General features: G+C 36.8%; 1 protein-coding gene across 3 annotated transcripts in view; it reads left to right on the top strand.

Annotated features, from left to right (window-relative positions):
- sgcd (sarcoglycan, delta (dystrophin-associated glycoprotein)) overlaps window positions 1–4398 on the top strand; it is a 326697-nt gene extending 322299 nt beyond the window's left edge. For all 3 annotated transcript variants that reach the window (XM_042432225.1, XM_042432226.1, XM_042432227.1), the window contains one exon: window positions 2610–4398. In XM_042432225.1, the coding sequence (XP_042288159.1) occupies window positions 2610–2795 (186 nt within the window). In that variant the 3' untranslated portion in view covers window positions 2796–4398. The remainder of the gene's footprint in view (window positions 1–2609) is intronic.
- The last annotated feature ends 20211 nt before the right edge of the window (window positions 4399–24609 follow it).

Raw genomic sequence — 24609 nt, forward strand, 5'->3', positions numbered from 1 at the left:
ACACACACATTTATTGAGGAGTGACGGGTGAATTACAGGAGACTGAAAGTGAATCGAGCTTTTGTTGATTCTCTGCCAGAGGTTACACATCCTGACCATCCATAGAAGAGTCCTGTCCAGCTGGTCTGAGTCCAAAAATGTTAATTCACAATCAGCAAGAGACTCAACTTAACTTAGATATGTTACAGATCAAAGTCTTTCCAGGTGCTGGGGAGTACTACTTTTGCGTCTCCAGATTGAGCTGTGTGAAATCTGATAAATTGACTCAAGTGATGTAACTTGAGTCAGTGTTGGTCGGGGCCACAGACTGTAAAAAATATGGACATAGTCACCGTGACATTACCCATTGGTTTGCAAACTGCCGTTTTGAAACCTTGAGTGTAGCGATTTGACCATCGCCATCTTGGATTTTGCCGTCGCCATGTTTGATTTTTGGAACCAGAAGTGACCATATTTGGATGAGAGGGTGGAGCTGACCATAGCGCTAGCTGCTAGCTTGGTTAGCACGGTGCATTTGCAACATGGATGTATTGTCCATGATTTACAAACCATGGTTAACAGTGATAATGCTAATGCTAATGCTAATTTTCGCTAGGGAAAAATAGGCCTAAAACCATTAAAACAATTGTACTCACTGGAAAAACTGATCATCCGACTCATTGGTGGGTCGTTTATCACAACCAAATGCTGAGCAAGACTTTTTTTTAGGCGACCACAATGTTACAATTAACTTTAGTGAACTGAAAACACACTGTGAAATAGCAGCAGCTATTATAGCAATGGTTACGTTACATTGGTGGTGGCGACTTGTCAGTCACAACGTAGCCATGCCCTAAAGCAAACCCTTTTTTTTATCGTCTATGTTACTCTAAATGGGACCATAATTTACAAAATGAACATCATGTTGTATTGAAGAAGACTTGGAACTAGCGTTTGAGACCATAAACTTATTAGGAAACAGTTTACTGGGGTAATAAATCAAGAGAGAAGTAGGGTCATTTTCTCATAGACTTCCATACAATCAGACTTCTTTTTGCAGCCAGTGAAGTCGCCCCCTGGTGGCCATTAGATAGAATGCAGGTTCTTGGCACTTCCGCATTGGCTTCATTTTTCAGCCCCGGACGTGGTTGCTTGGTCGGGGCTGAAGACTACAAGTTTGAAAATGAAAAAAATGGGCGGACTGGGGGATTCGCCACCTGGAAGTAGCCTATTTTCCTCATCATGTTAAGGTTTTCTTTTAATGACATCTTAAAATTTCTCAACACAAAAACACAAATGTGTCCTTGATAACTCAACAATACAATAGGTTAATGTTAAGGCCATCAGTTTTAATCATTTCGCCTTCGATTCTGAGCAATAACGTGTTTTTTGAGGGGGTTTTTGTCAGTTTTTGATAGCAGAGGGCTACAGAAGAGCTACTGTTTTGGGTCGTCTGCCATCAGAGGGCTTCATTCCATTTCAAATTGTCACCTCAACCCAAATCCAAACGTCTCTATCTCTTTCAATAAAAGGTATTTTATAGCCTGTGATTGTAAAATGTGAAGTCGCTCATTTAATTTTGTATATCCAAGAATATGTGGATGAGGATATTTAATATGTCTTTCTTAAAACAAGGTCTTCCTCAATTAATACTGAGCCATGTCATCCAATAAAGCACTCCAACTGAGCTGTGTGAGAGTTAATCACGGATCCTTTCTAAGATATGGAACAAAACCAGCTGAGGCATCATGGCAGACAGGCTGGAAATAAAGCAGCTGACATTAGCTGGCCCGATTCACTCAACACTCAACGGTTCATAAAAACTTTTTAATCCTGCTGCTTTTGTTGTTAAACTGTCACATTCAGTCAGTCTGTCAGTCAAACTGTCGGGTTTTATCATGTTTTATGTGAGCAGCCTGCTTTCAGAAAAGGACAGCAGAAAACGGTTCTTCTGTCCCGCCCATCAGACTGACAGGAACCATTGAGTGTACTGACAAAATTAAAACAAAGAAATAAAAACAAGGATAAAATCTTGTAATTAAATGTTGAGTAATGTAGTGGTTGTAATTTAAAAAAATGAACAACAAATGAGAAAAACAATACAGCCTCTCTGCTCCCGAGTCCCAACTGACAGAAAAAAAACACATGGTGCAGGCACGAAACATTCTTCCAATTTAAATACATTAGTTTGAAAGTCGTGCTGAGTGTCATGAAGAAAATGGAAAATTTATGTCCATGTACATGAATCTATAGATTAAATTTCATGACTGTTTTACAAACTGCCGTGAAATTGAGTTGTTGAGACTCAGCTCCATTCTCGCCGCTCCAGTTGCCTTCCACTTGCCTTTTTTTCCATCGACTTAATTTGTATGCAATCACCAAAACTTTGCTTTGTGTTCAGCCTGAAAACACCTTGAACCTTGGAAAGCAAACAAGCATCTTTCCAAAAGTGTCAGCAGTAAATGCCAGAGTATTTCTTGAACAACCTCAAACTGAAATTCCTCATTGTCAACGTCCTCTTCGCCATCTATTTCTCTCTTCTCTTTTTGTTTGTCCCACCTGAGCTCCACTCATTGTTTACCTTTTTTCCAATCTCACCAGTTTTCTCTCTCTTTCCCCCCCCTCAACAGATCTCTCTGGATGCTCGGAGGATTCGCCTAATGCGGCTGCCTGAGGGAAAGGCCTCCACCAGCTCCTCGTCCTCCGGGACCAGGCAGACTGTCTACGAGGTTTGCGTATGCCCCAACGGGAGGCTTTTCCTGTCCCAGGCCGGCACCGGATCCACCTGCCAAATCAGCAACAACGTCTGCCTCTAGGACTGATCCATACAAATATAAATAAATACACAGATATCCTGAAAGAAAGACGGGCAAAAACAGACATGATGTACACACATTGCCTGCCTCTAGGACTGATTCACAGCAGACACACACAAAGAACACAAAGACTGCCAGATATGACAGAAACATATAAACAATCATAGATACCGCACCTATACAGACACACCTATATATACACCGTACAATCACAAACACTCAGACTGATATTTAGGCTCAACCGATATGTTTTAAAAGACCGATACCAAACGTTTGTGATTGAAGCTGCCAACAGCCAGTATTTTGCGCTGGTGCTTCAATGCTACATTCTCTCTGAATTTTTTTACATTTCAGACTGGAAAAGCCTCTGAAAACAGCATTTAAGACACTGAAACTCTCCACTGAGTCTCATCCACATCTCTTTAAGCTCTTTATACATACAGTATAATAGGAAATATTAGGCTTTTAAATTGAAACACGTAAATAAAAAGAAACATTTGCAAGTTTTAATGACTTTTTAACGCAACTGAGGTACCGTACTGGGAATGTATTACATTGAATGGCTGATAACACTATTTAATAAAAAGCCAGTATTGGTAATATATATCGGTCTGATCCTAACAGTCATACATGACACACAAATACAAATGCACACAGGCTTACACACACACACACGCATACACAAATATTTCAACACACACACACACACACAAAGTCTTTGCTCGTAGGAGCCTCCTGCTAGAAACTGAGAGCAAAATCTCCAGAGATTTACTAAAAGAGACGCTGATCTGCTCTCTTACTCCCTCAAGAGTATTTCAGTACCAGAATCACTAGAGTGATCACCTGCGGCAACAGCCCCCCCCCCCCTCTTCTTCTTCTTCTTCTCCTTTTTCCATTCATCATCTCTGCTTCCTTTACTGATGCTGAGATAATGACAGGATTTTTACTTTTCTCATTGTTCATACGGCATTTGAAGTCTCGTAGGCACATTAGAGCACTTAATGACTGCCAATACTAATATAAATTGGATCAATATATAAAATAGTACAATTAACTATTACCTACAATTAATATTTTCCAAGGCAAACACACCTGAAACAGCAAAACACATATTAGATCCAGATGTGTTTTCTCTATTTATGTCTACTTTATATTCTCGTTAAGTGCCATTAGTGTGCCTACGTTACAGTGCATTAGTAGTGACTCACCATGTTTGGGTTTTGTGGAAAGCACTTAACGCGATAATGGGAAATATTTCTAACCAACTTTGACTTTGGTTCAGTTAAAAGTCAACAAGAGGAAGACAGAACATGTCTTTTGTGCATTGAGACTCAAGTTGTATTTCAGTAAATGCATCCTGTTACAATCTGCCCGTGTTTACATCATACATCACATCAGTTTAGCTGCGCAGTGCTAGTAGCGGTTCGTTCATGGGAATTATTTGTTTAGAAAGTGTTTGAGTGGCTGTAGATTTAATATATATTTTTTTTTATTGTCAACAAATCTCATGCCAAACCAACAATATGTCACCGAGTGCAGCAGTGTGGCTCATTAACATGGTTTTAATAGTTTTTGGACAACAATGGAGGTCTACAGCACAGAGGAATAAGATATATCCGACTTTGGATACACACAATACTTAGTAGATCAGTTCATTGTTGGTTTGGCTCTAAACATGAGATTTGTTGACAATAAATAAAGAAAATCACCAGCTTTATCCTTCAACAACAGCAAAACTGATATTTCCATCTTGGATTTGGATGTTTGAAAATGTCAAACAGCTGATTTTTCTCTATGTTGTAGCGCAAAGATGTCATCCAGTTCTTATACTTCTTGTGATATGATGTGAGCACTGTTCTGTTACATATGTTTTTTTATTATTCTGGTGTAATATTTTGAATGGAGATCTGATTTAAGACTGTCGCTGTTCTGTTTTGCCTGCATAAATTCTGTCCACACCGTTTCCTGACAAAAACAGCATCATCCTCCAACCACTCTGACAAAGAAGAAAGTTATAAAAAAAACAACTCAACACTATGTTATAACCCTTAACACAGAAGGGACACTGGTCGAACCTCGGTGGTGATCACCCTACTTGTTTCTTGCACTGGGACATTTTTAAAAAAAAAACAAAAAAAACGGACAAAATAACAAACAAATGTGAGCCACTCTGTTGAAAGAGGGGAACTGTGCCTGTGCCTTATGTCGATGCACTTGTGGCAAGAAGAAGCACATCACACAGACTTTCTTTGACATCAGCGAGTACATGGTCTCTGATTTCAGTTCATTTTCATCCGATTCACGACTCTTTCCCTCTGTGCGAATGCAAAGACCTTTAGCCACCTTTAGCCCCCCCCCCTGCTGTCAACACCTGACTCTGCAAAAAAAAAAGGATGTGTCAGTTTTGTTTTCATTTTTACCACTTTTTAGCTTCCCCAGTTTGGGATGATGCACTTGATACTTGGCTTTTCGTGTTCAAGCATTCTGTGTGAAAACATGTATGTGTTGCTGTTAATATTTAAATGCCAAACATGTGATCCTGTGGAGTTTAGTTGGCAGCTTATGGCAGCGATGGGTCTGATTTCCACCGCTTATCGCAGCTCAGTTGGCCAGAAATGTCTAGTTTGTTGTGTATTTTAGCCTTCGTTCAAATCAAACATCTATGTTAGAACATTCACTGACAATATATTTAATTTTATATGCATTTGTGGAAGCTTAAACCTTCTCTGTAGATTCATCACCACACCTCTAACATTACACATTGTCATTTGAGACATTGTTAATATAAAAAATAGCTCTCAAAGCAATCTATTAGGCTTAGGCAAAGATTGTGGACTTGGTTAAATATTGAAAAAGTAAACAATGACTTGGAACATGACACAGGACGTGTTTACTTTTTTAATATTTCACCAAAACCTAACCACATAGATGTTTGTGAATTGCCACCTACCTATGAGTTTTGTACCGTACAGGAATGTAGCACTTCTTATAAAAAGGTTGTACGTTATCCAAGCAGCAATTTCCTCCTAAATATATTTGTCAAGGTCATTTAGTAGCAAATAAACATACTTTTTAAGAGACAGGGTTAAAGAGGGTGGGCAAAATTCAACACATGAACAGGCTCAGAACTTTGAAAGACAACAGATTTTATATGAAAACTCGCATGAGATACTAGATATTTTTGGCTAAGCTGCTTGTCATAGCTGTTGAACACGCTCATAGTAGCTTTATTTCTATTTTCTGATGTTTAAAGTGTCACATCCTTTTACAAGAGTCAGGTGTACCAGCCTTCTCACTGTCTCAGCTTCTCTGTCGCTGTATATTAGAGAACTTTCAGAAAATATTTCACAGCAAAATTGAACCTATCTGATGTATTTGTTTTTTTGAATACACGTACACAAGAGAAATACATCTTTTTATACGGTTGTATATGTAAATAATGTACACATAACCGCATCGGTGCGCATCAGACAATACACGCCGATGAAAGAAAAATACTGCTCTTTTGCAAAAAGGAAAACCTTTTTTATAATGTACATCAGTATGTGTTTTTATATAAAAAGGGTAAAAAAAAAAATTAAATTTATTGGGTTAGCATGTACAGCAATGTATACAGTGTTCGCCTGTGGAGAACAAGCTAGTTTTGTTTTTATGCCTTCTCCTTCCTGTACTCTCCTGCTGAGCTCAGATGTTGCACACAAACACAAACCTGCTTTTCTTTTTTGTTTTGTTCTTGTTGTTTCTGTTGGGCCCGAGGTCTTTGCATTCTCTCCTAGTGTGCTGTGTGTAAAATTTGTGCTACTATGAGTGAGCTTTTGTTTTTTTGTTTTCCTGCTCCACAGAACGTGTTGAATTATTCTCAGAGAAGCAAAACACAGAAACCAAAAGTAAAAAAGAAAATTAAGCAGAGAAGGAAATGATACACAGGGTTGTGGAGAAACGCGTTGCAAAGATCAAAGTCAATATTATCAGACTAAAAAAGATTTGACAAAATAAGTCATTTCTCCAAAGGGAATAAAGTTCATTATCATTAATTCTGTAGTAATAAATAACACGTCTTTAAAATAGCTTCACATAATTGTTATTTATTAACACTTGTTTGATAAAACCCAATCAAAATCACTAATTTCTTTGAGCCCAGAATCCACAAACTTTGGTGTCAAAATGATCTAAAGGTGATCAGATGATGTTACTGATCAGGCCTGACCCAGTGGATTGTGTTGCCGATCAATAATACTGACCTGATCACATTCTATAAGCGGCTCTTCCAGCCCTGTGTGTTCATGATGAGCACTCTGCTCCTCCTTTCTCTGGCTTCTTTCTGGCATTCATTTTTCTTCATTCTTCAGTCTGAAACTGCCGTTCATGGAGTAGTTTTCAAAGATGCCAAAATAAAAGGCGTTGTTCAAATTGATTGCAGTAGTCATTGGATCTTCCCTGACAAGAAAAATAAATACTATTAATTCTACATATTGAACTAGAAACATTTTCACTGCAGGGTTTTTCATGAAATCTGTTGTTTTGAGCGTGGATCTGCCTTCAATAGAGGGTCAAAGTCCTGCCTATTTTCCATTACAGCTGAATGAAATAAATAAAATGTTGTGACTTGTGTTGTTTTAACACGACAATAGCCTACAATGATCATTTTGTTAGTATTCAGCAACTACAACCGCAGTTAGCCCTTGACAATGTGCCAACAGCTAATGCTACAGTCACTCCATGTTAGCATAATGAAGTTCTGTTACAACTTTATAGCGTTCATGCCTTTATCTAAGATGGTTTAACTCACTGCTAGCTCCATAGTTACACCAGATAAAAGGAAAATTAGCCACTGTATACATATTATTGTAGTGTTGTTAATCCAGATAAACCAGCTAGCTTATTTTTGTTTAGCTTTTGATTAGCCAAATTGGAATTATTTGTATTCATGTTGAATTTAATTACTATTCAACTGGCAGTGGTGGCTCACCAGTTTGTTGACATTTCTAAAGTCAAGTGAGAGATATCGTAGCATTTTCTCTCAGAACTTCTGTTGCAACTTGTAAAAGGCTAATGCTAATGTTTTTTTCCACTCTGCTGCTTGTGCGGAGAAGGGTCCAGCACCGTATGTCTACGAGCGTAAAATGCTTCACTTACGTTAGCGGTCTTTTTAAAGTTTTATTTTAATTTGACTGACTTGAAAAAGGTCTCATTTCTCTTCTCAAGAGAGTCAATGTAATGTTTTTTGTCAGGTGTTTTAGATGTGAAAGAAATACACTAAATTACCAAAAAAATACAACCTGGTTGACGTTACGTAAAGTTTAGGTGATGTTAGCCTGTTGGAGAAGCTAACATTTATGTTAGCCCTATAAAGTCATGTGAAACAGATTGTTAATATAATATATCCCCATGAATGAAACTGAAAACCTAAACCTCTTGTGTTGCTGTCAAGAGTTTGATTTTAGTGATTTATATGTGCCTAAACTCATACTGCCTTCAAAACCTCTAATACAGGAATTAAAACATTATGTTCCAGTATTTTTAAGTCCTTCCCAATCAGGATTAGCTAACTGATGTTTAATGTTAGCATAAAGTTGGATCCTACTCTATTTTTTTCCTGCACTTTGCTAATATTAGCTCCAGATGTCTTTATAAAAGACTGAAAATACCTTTATGTCTGCCCAGTAATACCTAAACATTCCCCCTCTTGGATTTTTATTTCACATATATACGTATTTTTACATAGAAGATGCTGTCAGCTTTTCATTCTGAGCAAAAAAGAGTTAAAGAGGACATTTTCTGCACATTTTCAGGTTCATATTTATATTCTGGGGCTCTACTGGAATATCTTTGCATGGTTTACAGTTCAAAAAACTGTTTGGGAGGCTATGTAAAGAAACTATGAAACAAACTATAGTAGTAGGATTTCTCCACTTTTTCTCACTACGTCAGCTCATTGCAAGGTAGAAAAAGACATCGAAAATGAAGCATTGAGAGCAGGTTGAAGCTCTGGCTTTTGACTTGCAGGGAGCATTTCTACATATGTTAAAGTCAAGTTTTGGACCTTTAACTATGTTTATCACCCTACATTATAACAGTATATAAATAACAGAAAATCCTAAAAAGTATAGTATGTCATTTAAGGGTCCAGTACAGTAGTAGATACTCATTTAATTAGGAATATGGACCTTTTTTTAAAAACGCTAATGAAACAAACACTACATACATTATGCTACAGAAGCTAATGGAACAGAGGCTAGCTAGCTTTTCTTTGGCTCTCTATAAAAGTCAGACACATCACAAAAACACAATACTAAATAGTAATCATCCGTAGGGAATGCTAAAGTATCATCGTTTGAATCATAGTAATAATGTTAATCATGTTTCCCTTCTCTACTTCTTTTTTATTCTTGTTCCTGTATAATGTAGATGCGAGTGTATCGCACAGTGATAAAAGTAACACAAAGTCATAGCAGTGAAGTCATTAAAGAGAAAGTCTAAACACAGATATTTCAGTTTTCAGATGTTCATAAGCTGGTTCTCTGCAATCTGAGAACACTGTGACTTTCATCTGAATTTGACAGCGTTGGATAAAAATAAAAACATTTTATCCTAAAAGAAAACAGGAAGTCATTCGTTCCCTCAGGCTGGGCATCACTTGACTGATTTCCTTTTTATCTGCTCTGCAAACATTTTTTGCTCAAAATTAGAGCATCCAGTCCAGAGGGGGGTGGAGGGACGACGGCTAAGGTTATAGAGCATTATAAAGAAAGTCATTTCTAACAAAAATTTATGTTGTTTAACAGTGTTTTATTTCCTTTCAGTAAACGACACAGAAACTTGAGAACACTGAGGCTATGTTCTCTCTATTTTTCAATGAATTTAGGGGGTTTAAATACCCTGAAGGGAGTTCAGTACAACTTTCTGTTTGTTTGTTTTTCTAAATTCTACAATAGAATAATAACATTTTTATTTTATAGGCCTCATTCCAATATTGTTTTAAGGCTCTATATACTTAATTTGACAACTAAAAATAGGAAGGGCCATGAAAACAAAAATAACTCATTTGTGCTCTTAATTTAAAAGACTGTGCTCTAAATGTAGGAAATTGTGCTCTCGATTTAATAATTTGTGCTTTCTATTTAACAGAATTCACCCTCATGCCGTTCTCTTGTCCTGTATACACCCTCACTATGGATCATTTTAATTTAATGAGGTTTTATTTTGATCTTGGACTAAGATATGTGGATACACAACACTGTGTCTTATAATATCCAGTTTATAAACGTATTCTACAGGATTACAGACTGTTTTGCTGTAAAAACATTCATGCTGCTGCAGAAGTCATCCAGGTAATAAAAACTAAGCTTAAGGGAGTGTTTCATGGATATAGGTGGATGCTCAATAAGTGCAAAGAACATGGCCTTCGGCCTTCTTATGAGAGAGGAGGACGTACAGCTAATCCTGGCTGCCTTAGATCCAGCTTGGATCAGTAAATGACGTTACAGGGGAGAAGTCATTCTTCATCGCTTTCTTCAAACTTCCAGCTGACTGAATGTGTTTGGTACCCCCCTAAGAGTGAAATAGTTGAATCATGAGCACAAATTATTACTTCAAAAGCACAAATTGGTTTTTCTTTTCTCCGCGGTCCCTCCTGGGCTCCATAGGATTCAGTATTTCCCCACCAGGAATTTATTCCCAGCAGTGTGGAGAAGGCTTTGAAATGCATTTAGATTTTCAAATACCATTTACAGACTTAAACATAACTGAATAAATAAAATATGAAAAAATACCTATGGGAGGGATGGGGGGAACTTGAACTTATGACCTCAGTATTTCTACCATCCTGGATACGGCTTTATACAACAACAACGCTATAGAAATTAAATTGTGGGAGAAAATATCAAAGCTTGAAGATGTACAGCAGAGTGGAAACAATGAACAAAAGCTTTTCTTTTTCTTCATTCAAGGGTAAAACAATTCTATCATCCTTTAAAAGAAAAATCCACCAGAACATTTTTATAAATTATTAAAAAATGTGACATTTCACACACTACATGTTGGTAATGGATGTACCTTAGTTTTCAGGGCCAACATTTATCATTGTCGTCAGTTTGTAAGTGCAGGTTTGCACATAACAGCTGCATTTTGTCAAAAAGAATGTTAGATAAGTTAGACAAGACTAGACAAATATGTTGAAAATGATTCAACCTTTTATATTTTATGCTACACTGTAAAAAAAAAAAAAAAAAGTTATCTCACAGAAATGTACTATTGTTATTTTACAGGGTTTTTTTTTTATTTTTCTACATTAAGTGTAAATGCCATAAAAACACAGGCTGTAATCTGTGAATTAATATAAGGGAATATTATAATTTTTTAACAGAATTATTCAATTACGTCTTGAATGTTAAATTACAATGAATTCTATGTAAAAATACAAAAAATACACATCCTATTACTGAATGTAAAATTAAGGCAACTTTCTGTTTTTTTTTACAGCAAAACTTTAAATTTAATGTAAAAAATGTAAAATAAATAAATAAATAGTTTTAAAAAATGGTAAAATGTCTTACAGCAAAAGTTGCCAAACACTTACTGTCAAATAACAGTAAAAAAAAAAAAAACCTTTAGTTATTCTACAAAGAATTTTTGAAAAAATACAGATATTTACTGTAGACATTATCTGCATTTTTACAGTCCAACTGTTGTGAAATAAAAATTAAGACGTATACTTCTTATTCATCATGATATCAATGATGATCCATAAATAAACTGGAACACTGAAGAGTTATGCTGAATTTCATCTACTCAGATTGCTCTAAGACAGCAGTCCACTGTGTTTTGTCTCATGCTGTTTCCTGTCTCGCCCGGTTTCCACATTTCGCTGATGTCTTCATCATCTTTATGAGTAATCATATGTGTGAAATTGGTTTCTTTGTCTCTGAGCGTAAAAGCAGCTGACATGCAAATAAAAACCACTTAAGGAAAAGAGACAGAGACTTTAAAAAAAAAAAAAAAAACATGCCCTGGAGCTTTTAGTCAGGTGTTAATGAGGCTTTTTATTCCAGAGAACATAGTCATAACTGTCTTTTAGCATTTCATAAGAATGAAAAACACAGACGGTTATTTATGGTTATGTATATATGTACAGTTTTAAGCTGCTGCAGACATTGAACTTCCTTCTGTGTATTTTAATTTGATCGTTTTCACCCGACATGCTGAACTCTGGCAGAGTTCAGTCTGGGTCGTACATCCTCTCTTGTTTGCTGTGATATCAGCGGAGTGAGCCAGTGCCACCCCAGATTAAGACGCGCTCCTCGCTTTCTTTGGTTTATGATGGCGAGGCCAAGCTACAGAGAGAGAGTGTTTGATCTGTGTTTCTGAGCAGCTGGAGGCCTGAAAAATGGGCTTCGGCGACTTGGCTCATTAGCCGATCTTCACTGAGCAGCGGCTAACCTCGAGCTACAGATACACTGCAAAAAATGCTCATCTTAGCGTGTCATTAAAGCCTTTGTCCTCTGCAGAGTGGAAATGGCAGCAAGTCAAATTTAAACATTTTTTACAAACCCTTCCCTTTCTCTTTCTTCTTCATAACAATATGTTTCAAAGGATGAAGGTTAGCAGCATTAGCTTCTTCCCGATAAATCACACATTCAATATGCCAACTTGACCCTCAGTTATCAGGATTTTGACTAGTTTTCTCACTCAGCAGCTCTATTTTGGTCATTTCATGAATGCAAATGGCTAACAGGGAATTTCAAGGTCAAGTTTCTTTTTCACACAAATGGAGAACATGATTTCACATGATTTTGTTCAATTTCTTTGGGTGAGAAGTCTTGTAAGAAAAGAGCTAGTCTTGCAATACCAGACAATTAGAGATCTCTGCCTACAGAAGTCTGGGGATTTCTAAATGCACGGTAGTTGCTTGAACGGCCGCTATCAAACCTACGCCCCTTACATTTTGTCAAGGACACACCTTAGTGGAAAAAATGCTCTCCTTCCATTCTCCACCATAGTGAACTGCATGTCACTGCCCTAAAGTATGCAGGGTCTTTTTCTAAACTCTCTAATTATTTCCACCGAGTTTTAACAATGAAACCTGGGAGATTGTCCTCAGTCTCTATGAGTGAGTCTAAGTGTCTGGAGAGCGACCTGTGAGCTTGGAATTGGTATAAAAAAGCCCATAAAGCTAAGAGTGAGTAATTGTTACTTACTGTATGTGGGAAGCTAATTAGCTGCAAGTCAGGTTGCACGTCAACTGTGACCAAACATTTCAGTCTAAAAGAATGTTCAGTGTTTGATGTCTTACCATCTCCTAGCCCGGGTGTCTCATCAGTCAGCGCTAGCACCTCGCTATCACCTCGCTAGCATCTCCAGTAGAGCCGCGACACACTGCTCTCTTTGGCAATAAAGGGAAAGATGAGTATCACAGAGCGGTAATGACAATTTGTGGTAAAAGTTGTCGAATCTCTGTGATTGAGGTCAGCAAAGTAAAAAAAAAAAAGTTTGTTATTTTAATATAACAATAAAATTCAAAGTAAATGCTTAAAAGATTTTTTTTTTTAAATCTAAACATTTGATTTCATCTTCTTCTTTGACTTTTTTTTCCATATTGGAATTGAAACTGGGAATAAGAACCAGAATCGAGAATCATAATCAATAAAATTCCTACGATAGCCAATCCTAATAGGGGGAAATGTTTTTGTAATGCTAAACATTAATTAATTAATGTAATCCTCTCACTAATAAACACAAAGGTTTGGTTTCATGTGGGAACAAGTCGTCGATCCTTGACACTGGTTACAGATTATAACAGTTTGGAAATTCGATGTTTGCTTGAATTCATATTGAGATGTTTAAACTCCTCTGAGTATAACATTTTAATTTTATGCTTTTTTTCCCCCAGTTTGTACCATGATGTACTTAAAGAGGATCCTCACACATTCTATGGTCCAATAGACCACATTGTAAGAATGCAATGAATTATGTCAGCGAACTCTCTTAAATTTATTATACTTTCTGTAGTTTATATTTATGAGCTATGTGTTGCAATGTAAGCTGTATCAATAAACTTATTTTAAAAAAGATTACCTCCACAGTGATAAAGTTATTGTACTTCATAGTTCTTATTGTCTTTCACTGTAAACAAACACTTTGATAAACTTACATTTACTGTTTTCACAGAAACATGTAATTACACATACGATATTTACATTTTAGATCTCAGTACATAGATAAGCAATTAATAAGTTACCAGCAATAATCAGATCTGGTAGAGTTGTGATTATGTCACTTCATGATGACAATGAATATTGGAGGCAAAATTTATTTTAGCAGTGAAATCAGTGTCTGCAAGGTCATTTATAGACTTTTGTTCCAATTCTGTTGCATGTTCTTGTTTGAAGCATGGCTGTACAAAGATAGCTGGATACAGCTAATAAGACACATTTATTAGGCAAAACAGAAACAAACCAGAAAGAACTGAAAGAGAGAAAACTTTTTCCATGGTTTGAAGTCATTTAGAGCTTCACCATAATGAGGTATTGTTTCAAGAACTTATTTATTTATAACACACATATTTAACCTAATTGTTCCCAAACAACATATTGCATTAATACTAATCAGAAGTCTCAAGGTCACGCAAGGATTTAAAACGAAGAAAATTTCATTGCAAATTCAATTCAGTCCAACAGAATCGCCGCCAGTTCAGTACAATTCAAGTTCAGTTTTAGTGAACTTTCACACACGACAATTGCAAACTTTCTTGACACTTCTGATGTTTTGAGTCCAAAACAGTGGAAGCTATAGCTGTGTTGCATCATTCACTTAATTCAACCTCCTCTGATGGATGTAAACTGCTACACAAAATAGCAATGGTTGGCAGACAGGTGTGAGACAGAACTCGTGGTACAAATACATCTTTTGATTAAACTGTGTGAACTGCAACAATAAAACTGTTTTTTTTAATAGTATACTGAAGGGGGGCATGACTGCATACAGGCATTGCACATGGGCCCCAGATGGTGCAGTCAGACCGGATTTGGCTGGGTGACATTGACTCAAATGCTGCAGCAAAAAGTGAGCAGGAAAGCAAATAGTGTGGTAATGATTGCAGGTTTGGACTCCAGGAGCTACCAGGTACATTACACTAGTAATTTCACAAGTTGTAAATTATCTATAATTCCAATAATTCTCTACTATGTCTTTGATGTTCCACTAGAAAACTACATGTCTCTTTCCCCACTGAAGACCTCACGAAAGAGTCTACAACAAGCCAATCTTCCCCTCCCATTTTTTTTAATCATTGTGGTCTGTCATTGTAGTTTGAGCTGACGCACAGCTTTTGTAATGTTCAGATTTTCACCCTCTGCAGGCTGCGAGGTGCCAACATTTTCTTCTGCTTCAGGCTCTGTATTCACTGGTCCTCTGATGAAAAAAAACTGCTCCACTTTTCTCATCCAGAGTGCAGTGGGAGGAATCACGACTCAGCTACAGTACTGGTGGTGACACAGTAGCTGTATTCACACAAGGGAACAATACTCACATTCATGCATGACTAAATAACAACTAAACGATGTGAAGAGGGCGAACGTCTATTAAAAGGGCATTGTTGCAACTAATGTTTCATTCACAGCCACTTTATGAACTGTGAAGAGCATCTTTGTCCTGAATCTCTATGATTTTCTGATGCTAATGCTTACTTGCATACATTCTTTGAGAAAGGTCAAAGTCATGTGATCTTGGAGAAGTTTACTCGGGGGTTCTTTGGTAAGGATGATGACAAACACTGAAGTAAAACTAGACACTTTGTAGTAGTCAGATTACTGAGAGTTATCATCAACTCTGTACCTCTACAGTGATTTTTAGCCTTGTAGTTTTGATTTTACAGCAGTCACTGTATGGTACATCGCTCTCTAACTCTGTTTCCAGCAGAAAGCACTGATAAACCCTCTGTATGTTTATCATCTTATAACCCTTCAAAGTTATCTTGTGGCTCCTCGGAGCGGCCCCGGTCTCCGGGTTGAGAACCACAGAGTCCCCAATGAAGGCCACACGCCGAAATGCATTGGTCTCATAATAAAGTTGTTCTTTATACTGCAAATGTTGCTGGAGTTTTACCTCTTCAGTGTGTTTTTTATCACCGTGTTTTAGTATGCTATCACAGTGCCAGACTACAAACTCAGATACACTATTTACCATTTGTTATCACCCTGATCAATATTTCAGAAGTGTGAAATTACGTCCTTCTACCGGGCTACGTGCAGGGCAATAACATAAAATGGAAGGATAATGTGACCGTATCTTTACTCCTGTTGTATCGAAAGTACATCACATTGTAACACTTGTAATGAATCAAACTGTTAATTGTGTTAATCTTACACCTCTAGCTGCCTGAGCACATTCAGGTCTTGACTCTCAAACTTTGTTTGTTGACACGTTTGTCATCATGATGAAGAGCCATTAATGAATAGAGGCTCAGAACAGCAGGAGGTGTGCAGTTCAAGCTGTGGACTAATTAGCTGCAGGTGTTGAGTGATTGAAAGCTGCTGTACAGAAGTGAGTCTCCCTGTTAAAACTTACATCACCACCTTCACCTCTGTTACAAGCTGCGGTCTTGGAAATACTCTGCGGTTGTTTGGCAACAAAACATTGGGCTTCACAAGCTTTTAAAGTTTTTAATCTAATTAATTTAATCGTCTTTTTTTGCCATTTAAACAGCCAGACTTTGGTAATTTGGGAGAAAAGATCAAGAGATCTAGCAGTATGTTTGGTCTTTGGCTAAATAAACTGAATGGAAGCTGTGGTTTATGTGGGACTCAGAAGATAATAACATAAATTAGTTTGTTGTGAATTATTCTTTTGATCATCTTGTGCCCCAAACCAGCTTTTCCTCAGTGTCCTAACAATATAAAATTATGATATTTAGACGATATATAAATGGGAAGCTCATCCGGAATAAGTAAATTTAATTTTTTGTTCATTTGGAGTTTTGCTAGCTGATGCGACTGATTTGTTTTAGCTTTAGTTTAGCAAGTAAATTGTGTGTGGGACTCATAATTAGTCTCTATATCAAACATCTGAACCAAAAATCTATTTTTCATTCATAAATACCTCATCAGTCAATAATAAATGGATGATTAATCCATAATGAAGCTTTCAGAGAGCAGAGAGTGTATTCTTTAGGTTTTATGTTATTTGTTCATAGAGAAAAAAACATTCACAATCAGTGAAAAGTTTAATTATGGTCCTATGTTATATAAAACAAGATTACCGTAACAATGATTTCAATTAATTTTATTGAATGGGAGGAATGCAACAACATTTCTGAATGTTTGAATACATATGGGTCAAATTTAACCCAAAACACTCTCTATGTACAAAAATCTTTAAAAGGTTGAAATATTTCAAAGAAGTATCTTTGTCATTAAATTTAAAGCTAAAAGAAAAGTGTTTCATGTGTTTTTACTGCTCTCAAATGTAAAAATGAATCAAATTTGACCCAAATAAACTCACATACAGAGTTTTGGAATATGACAATATTGATAGAGTTAGCATAAGCATTAGCTGCAGGATGCTAAGAACCAGTCAGAGAGGAGGTAGTGTTTTTTAGGTTTAGTTTGAGGGAGTCAGTATTTGTTTGTGCAGAGTGTGTTTGGTGGTTCAATTTTGATTGCGATTTCTACAAAGTGCTGCAATGATGGACTGATTAATCCATTTGTTACCAACTATTACTGACACCGTTCCACCCGTGGGAGCTTTGTTGGCATTATTTTCAGGATCACTTATACTCATTGAAATTTTACTTTTTGGTGGTAAAATTTCAAGTTACCTTTTTAAATGAGACCGGGATTATGACTGTAATCAAAAGAGTTGAGGAACAGTAGCCTTTGTATTGTGGGTACATTATTTTCAGGATTGTGCACAAAAGGGGGTGCCTGGTAAGAGGTTAAATATAAATGGCAACTATTTTCACAATCAAGTAGTTGTTTTGAATCATTTTTTAAGAAAAACAAATCCAAATTCTCTGATTCCAGCTTTTCAGATGTGAATATTTCCTGGTTTCTTTAGTCTTCTATGACAGTAAACTGAATATCTTTGGGTTGTGGACAAAACAGACATCTGAAGACGTCACTTTGGGCTTTGGGACACAGTGATCACCATTTTTCACTATTTTCTGACATTTTATGGACCAAACAACTAATCGATTAATCAAGAAAATAATCATAATAATGGAAATAAACATTACTTGCAGGCCTAGTGATGATTAAGGATGTGCAGAGCCCAATATTTGTATTTGTATCTATATCTGTTGAGGCAGAAAAAATATTTATATTTATATTTGTATTTGTATTCGAATAAAAGTGGAAATAGGCGTAAAAATACAGTTTTTAAAAAAAGATTTAGGATATTAAAGTGTTAAAATAAGTGTTTATGAATAATCTATCTTATGAAGGAGGTCCCCACACCAGGTCTCAAACTTGAATTTCCCAGATCATAGATGATAGCGCTGACTACTGAGCTAAACTGAGTGCATGATCAATATGCAGACAGACCTCTACCTATTTATACATCCATAACACAGAGACAGCACAGCTTGTAATGTGTAGAGAACAACTTCAAAGGTGATAATTGCTTTGAACTTTTCATTTATTGCCTATTTTTTACAATCTAACTTTGTGAAAAGGAGAAGAGGAACAACCGTAGACTGTATAAAAATATGGACGTAGTTACCGTGAAGTCACCCGTTGGTTTCTGAGGAGCGGTTTTGAAGCTCAGAGCGAGCCGCTCCGGCCGTCGCCATCTTGGCAGTGCGTGACGCTGCCTAACTCCCAGCCAATCAAAAATGGGCAAAGAGGTGGGCCAAATGGCTGAAACAAGCCACCATGTCCTTCATTATGCATAACTTTACGGCTTAATAAAATTTAAACGAGTGAGTTATTAAAAAATTCACCCCCCGTACAACTGTCATGAAAGGGGAAATTAGCTTTAGAGACCAAAACCGTTTTTTGTACCAGGCTGTAAACATGTTTATTTCTGCTGTAAAGTTGGGCATTTTAACATGGAGGTCTATGGGGATTGACTCGCTTTTGGAGCCTCTAGTGGCCATTCAAGGAACTGCAGTTTTTGGCACTTCTGCATTGGCTTCATTTTACAGCCTCAGAAGTTGCCGCTTGGGAACAAAAGGTTATGGAGAGTCCCTTGAGAGCACTTCACACATGTCAGTAGCTCAGCTTCATCTCTAGGGAACATCCCCAACTCCAGGAGTGATGTCCAAATTAGGAAATATGCGTCATGCAGCAGGTGGATGTGACTCCCCTCGTTGAGACCTGCTGAGATACGGAGATAGAGATGTAACCGACCTGCGCACTGGTATTTGACATGTTGGGTTTTTTTTATTATTTGGGCACATCCCCAGTAATGATAGCATAATGTCTAAATTAAATCGCAATGGCAGAACAGGAAGAGTTTAGCTGGTTTGGAAGAAAATATGGCAAAGCTAGCTATAGCAGCATGATTGGTGGAAGATTTAGGTTTAGAAGATATTTGGATAGAGAAAAAGAGAGTGGCTGAGAGGAGAAGAAGAGGTGATATAAAGTTGTGCGCTATAAAACCAAAACGCTAAAACACTCTCTAGAGCTAAAAGCTAAAAACTCAAGAGTTGGGTAATAATTATTGGTTTGTCAGTAGTCATTTGATCAACTTCTTATTAAAAGAAATGTTAATACTAGTGCAGTTTAAGTCCTGCATGTCAGAAGCAAAATGCGAGAGATGAGACCAAAACTTATATTAGATACAGATATTTTTCTACAGTGTGTTTTATTTTTAAAGCTGGATAATTTAAATGTTGTTGTCGGTTCTATTTTATCTAACATGAAAGGAAAAGTCTGCTGGACATACAGAATTTGTTAAATACAGAGCAACCCTTTCCTGCTTTCCTCAAACAGCAAAACATTACAACAGTGCAAGGCCCTTATAGTGATACAATGGCAAGTATGTAAAAATGCAATACCTCAACATAAAATATTTAAATGCCATGATCAATGTTCACCATGCTTCTGAATATGACCAGAGGAAGGAATCCTGGCTGAATATAAGGACTATAAACTTTTTAATTACTGGCTGATATTCAGGGGAGCCCTGCTGCTCTGCCCAGCTGTAAAGAGAATAAAAACAGATATAAACAGAGAGAAGACGAGTGGGTGAGAGTGTGAGACCGCCGGGAGCCGCGAGACTGATGATATCCACTGTGGCTTCCTGCCTTGTTGGGATATAAACAGAGAGAGACAAAGGAGCCTTTTAATAACAACTGACATTAACATGCGTCTCGTATCAACACTGTGTACAGATAAGATTTAGAGGGAATACATTTATATCTGGCATTAAAATATGCCTCTAGTAAACACAATGAAATCAGATCCCCCAGTTCCTCATTTAATGTGGCTTTATAACTAATGTATCCATGAAAACTGACAATAAACACATCAAACTATTGCTTCATTAACAAAAGTCATAATATTTCATTGTGTGTGTTTACTGCTTGCATCATCAAATCTCTATTTAGTGGTTATGTGTAGTCATTTTACCGATATTGTCTTATTAAAAATTAGTTCACCAAATGGATGAAAGTTCTGGCTACTGGTCAGTTAATTTACAAGAATAAATGGTCTGCCAGGGACAGATATTTGTGTCTGTTTAAGGCTTAATCTTTACTTTTTGTGAAGGAAATTGGGAAAGTAGGTTAATGTGTCCATGTGTTTTAAGCTCCATAGATGGGGAGGTGAATGAATTAAATATTTACAGGTCTGGATGGCATTTTAACCACAGAGAAATGACAGGATCTGGTCTGTAATACACATGCAGCAAGATAAAGCCAAAAGAGAAAGCCAGAGGCCTCCCCAGGGGGGCGCTGGAGATTTGAAGGTGAGGCAAAGATACTGCATGAGATGAACTTGAGTCAAAAATCCTTCTAGGAGTCATAACTCAGTCACATCTCAACACACAGACACATATTGATTGCACAGTAAAATTCAGTTGTAGCAACCTCCACACTACATGTTTATCATCTTTATCCTGAATAGTTATTAATTGTTATTGTTATTTTTATTCTATTCAAATGTAAAATAACAAGACACACTTATCCGCAATAAAGCAGAACAAAAGTAGCAGTCAGTAGCAGTTTGGACACACCGTCTCATTCACTTGAAAGAGAAAGTGTCCAAATATTTTACTGGTACTGTTTACCCACAAGTGTTTACAATATGTGCAAAATAAATGTTATATGCAAGTTATAGTGCAAAAAAAAACTAGAGTCAGTAGTAGTGTCCATCACTAATAAAGCTCAATAACTCTAATTCCTCAGTATCAAAGTAATCCAGTGATAGTTGTCTGTGCATCCATTGGAACATTGCAAACAGGAGCCGCTAATAGCTAATTCGGCATACTTTTAATGGTGCAACTTGTGAAAATGTAAACAAATATCGGCTAAAAACAGGGCTCAAATGAGAATATCAGTCACATTAAAACAGCCCATTTAATGGGGTTTTATGGGGTCTTGCTCTCCTGAAGGTTTTATTTTTTTTCTATCATCATATCGGTTTCCAAATAGGCATATACTGTATGTTAGAGTTAGCATGTTTCCATCTATCAGATTAGCAAAAACATTTTTTGTAGTAGAAGTATTGTTGTAGAACAAATCCACTTTAAAATACAAGGACATCGGTCCAGATGGGATTTAAACTACAGGCGGAGCAGCGAGTTCACTGAAAAACAGTAAGTCATTGCAGCTGTAATTATTACTGAGGGTGAGGGTGAAAAAATACTCACATTCAGGCTCCAGACAGGATTAAAATCACTGACCAGCGCAGGTAATGTTTAAATCACCCAACCTCCCCTAGAGAAATAAATCCTATCTGAATGGGGCTTTAGATTCTTTCCAGAGGTAAGTGTGGCTCCTCAGATCGTCAGAGTGTCTTTGGTGTAGATTTTATGGATGTTCTGCTCTTCAGACAAGTTATAATCAGATTATCTTGGATGATAATGGTAGAAAGGCGTCAGATGTTTGGGATGGCAGGAGGAGAAAAGGAAGTGACACGTGGCAGAACCAGAACATGCAGAGAAAAAAAGAGAGGCGAGAGGTGTGAGAGAAACAGTCGGAGAGAAGAAGAATCCTGGGATTTTTCTGGCATGCGACCTAATTTGTAAGGCGCCGTAATTTGCATCCCTGTAGCAAGTAAAGAGATGACAAGCTGTCATGTGAATATGGTATCATTTCAACAACATGCATACATCACCAGCTGGAGTATATAGACATAATGATATATTTTGAAAGAAAGAGAGAAAGAAAGGAACGAAAATAACATTTGCAACAACAACAACAACAAATAACACACAGTGTTTTCATTTCCAACCCAGAGGACAACAAACATGGAAATCTAGATAGTAATCATGTGAATATGGCTGTAAAAAAAAGTGATTATTATTTCTATAAATTCTCATATTTGACCCTTCATTATGAAGAGTTTGGTCATGTTAATTTGTTTAGAAATGACTCCAAAGACAAATAACAGCGATCACGCTTTCACTCTCCAGAGAGTAGTTCTGTGTAAGGCAGACACCACTGAGCATGTGCGGGAAAACAGCTTTGCTAGTGTAACACCTACAAATGTATGGACACAATGGTTAGGTTTGGATCACTATTTTATGTATATTTTTCTGTGAAAATTATTTTAAATATTTTTTATTTGGGTTTAAACTTTGTTTTGTGAACTGTGCTTTTCTGTTCTGCCACAAGAGGGAGTAGTCACCAGAGCGAGCGCCAGTTTTAAGGCTTCCGTTCCTCAAACAGAGAACAGCCTGCTGAACGAACACAACTAACGTCTCCTGTCTCTGCTTCCCTGTATTAAACCTGTCACAACTCATCCCTAAGGACTTTTTAAGCCTCTCTGATGTGGTTTGGACCAAGTTTAAGGTAGAAAATTGTGTGTTAGAAACTGTTTGGAAGTGAAATAGAGTTTCGCTGGCTCCTGTGAGTAAATTGTGACAAAATGGCGGCCTTACTATCGGCGTACATCTTCCTTAAACAGCTGTTTAGCTAAAGGTTTAGTGTAAAATTTAATGAAGTGAATGCTATAGGTTTGCATGCAGTGAGCATTGTGGTTAATGTATAGTTATTTAAATGTTATTGGTTGCTCATTCTGGTCGATACACGCTGTTATTGTTGTAAAATGGTTAAATATGATATGTTAGTATTTTTGAATGACCAAGGTTGTTTATATAGTGTATATATTATTGTTTGTATTATGTAGAAGTGTTCACGTATGCAGTGGAGCGAAGAAGACTAAACAAAACAAGCTTAAAACAGTGAAGTTAATGCTAAAGTGTATTTTGCAAGCTGGTTACAGCAGCATAAAAAGAGTGTACGTTTTAGTAGACAGCGTTTACAGCAATATTCGGTAACTTAATTATGACTGGTAAATGTAACAACAGGTTGGTGTGTAGAAGTTATACATTGCTACCGTAGCATTAACCGGTGACAGTTCATCATTGTTGTGTTCGTTAATGGATGAATTGTTAAATTTGTTATGTGAAGATTATTGTGAACAAGAGACTTATGAGTCAAGTCAAAGGGAAAGAAAAAGAGATGACATTTGTTAAATAAAAAAACAGAGAACAGTCTGCTGAACAAACACAACTAACGTCTCCTGTCTCTGCTTCCCTGTATTAAACAGGACACGTCATCTGACTACAGGCCTGTTACACTAGCTTGTTGTGCTACATATCACAACTTTGAGCAAACTTCTTAATCTAAAGTTGAAAGTTTTAATCATTCGGATGTTTCCAGCTTTGCCAGCACTCGCTGTATCAGTTCTGAGTCCCTACATTTAAAAACACTTTTATTAATTGTGCTTTCAGACTGTCGTCTTCTGAAGTGTCGGGAAATCGAAACAGTTTTCTAAGGTTAAAAAAAAATAGCTTTCAAACTATCTGTGAACACTCTGCTCAGCAACAATATAAATAGATTTCTACATTTTTATTCACTTGATGCAGACTTCATTATGCTGCCAGCTCGACTCGAAGGAAATAATTAGAAAAACACTTTGTATGTCGAAGTGTTTTCTGTCAAATGTTCCTGTGCTGGAATATTGTTCAGTAGGTGTTGTAATTTGATTTTTTAGATGTTTTTTTTTTTTTGCTTCATAAGGAGCAAACAACATCAAAAGTGAAATGTCAACAAAGTGAAATGTCAGTTTCTCTTTACAGTGCATTGTTTTATTTATAAATGCAATTAAGAGTTATTCTGACTTTCAGTGAGTGTTAACAGTACCTGCTGTCACCTGATTCTTTCAAAATAAGGCAAAAGTACTCATGCGATGTAGCTGCTAATGGAGCTCAAGGAACAGGAGACATAAAACCAGTTTAATTAGACAAATTGTTAAAAAGGTTTTCTCTGTCCTCTTATTGTAAGACTCCACTGAAAATAACCCTTTCCCTTATCTGAAGGGTACTTCTTTTCTTTTCTGTCGAGAAATTGGTGAAGTTATTAACGTGACATTTCCATCTTATATTGAGACAAAATGTCAAACGATGCTTCTTCTCCATGTAAAAGCTCTTATCATCATGTCACGTCATAGAAGGAAAAAGCATCTGAATCACTTGTATTTATTCAACTGATTTCTTCAATATGATAATCAAATTCTGTAGGCTTTTATTTGCATTTATTCATTGTGTCACAGAGTGAAGGTCGTGTGCAGTTTATACTTTTCATTGCAGGCATTCATGTGAAGATGTATTTTTATTGTTTCCCCTCGACTGCGTCCATCAGGCAGTCGAG

This window comes from Thunnus maccoyii, chromosome 13, assembly GCF_910596095.1.
Source record: "Thunnus maccoyii chromosome 13, fThuMac1.1, whole genome shotgun sequence".
Lineage (NCBI taxonomy): Eukaryota > Metazoa > Chordata > Actinopteri > Scombriformes > Scombridae > Thunnus > Thunnus maccoyii.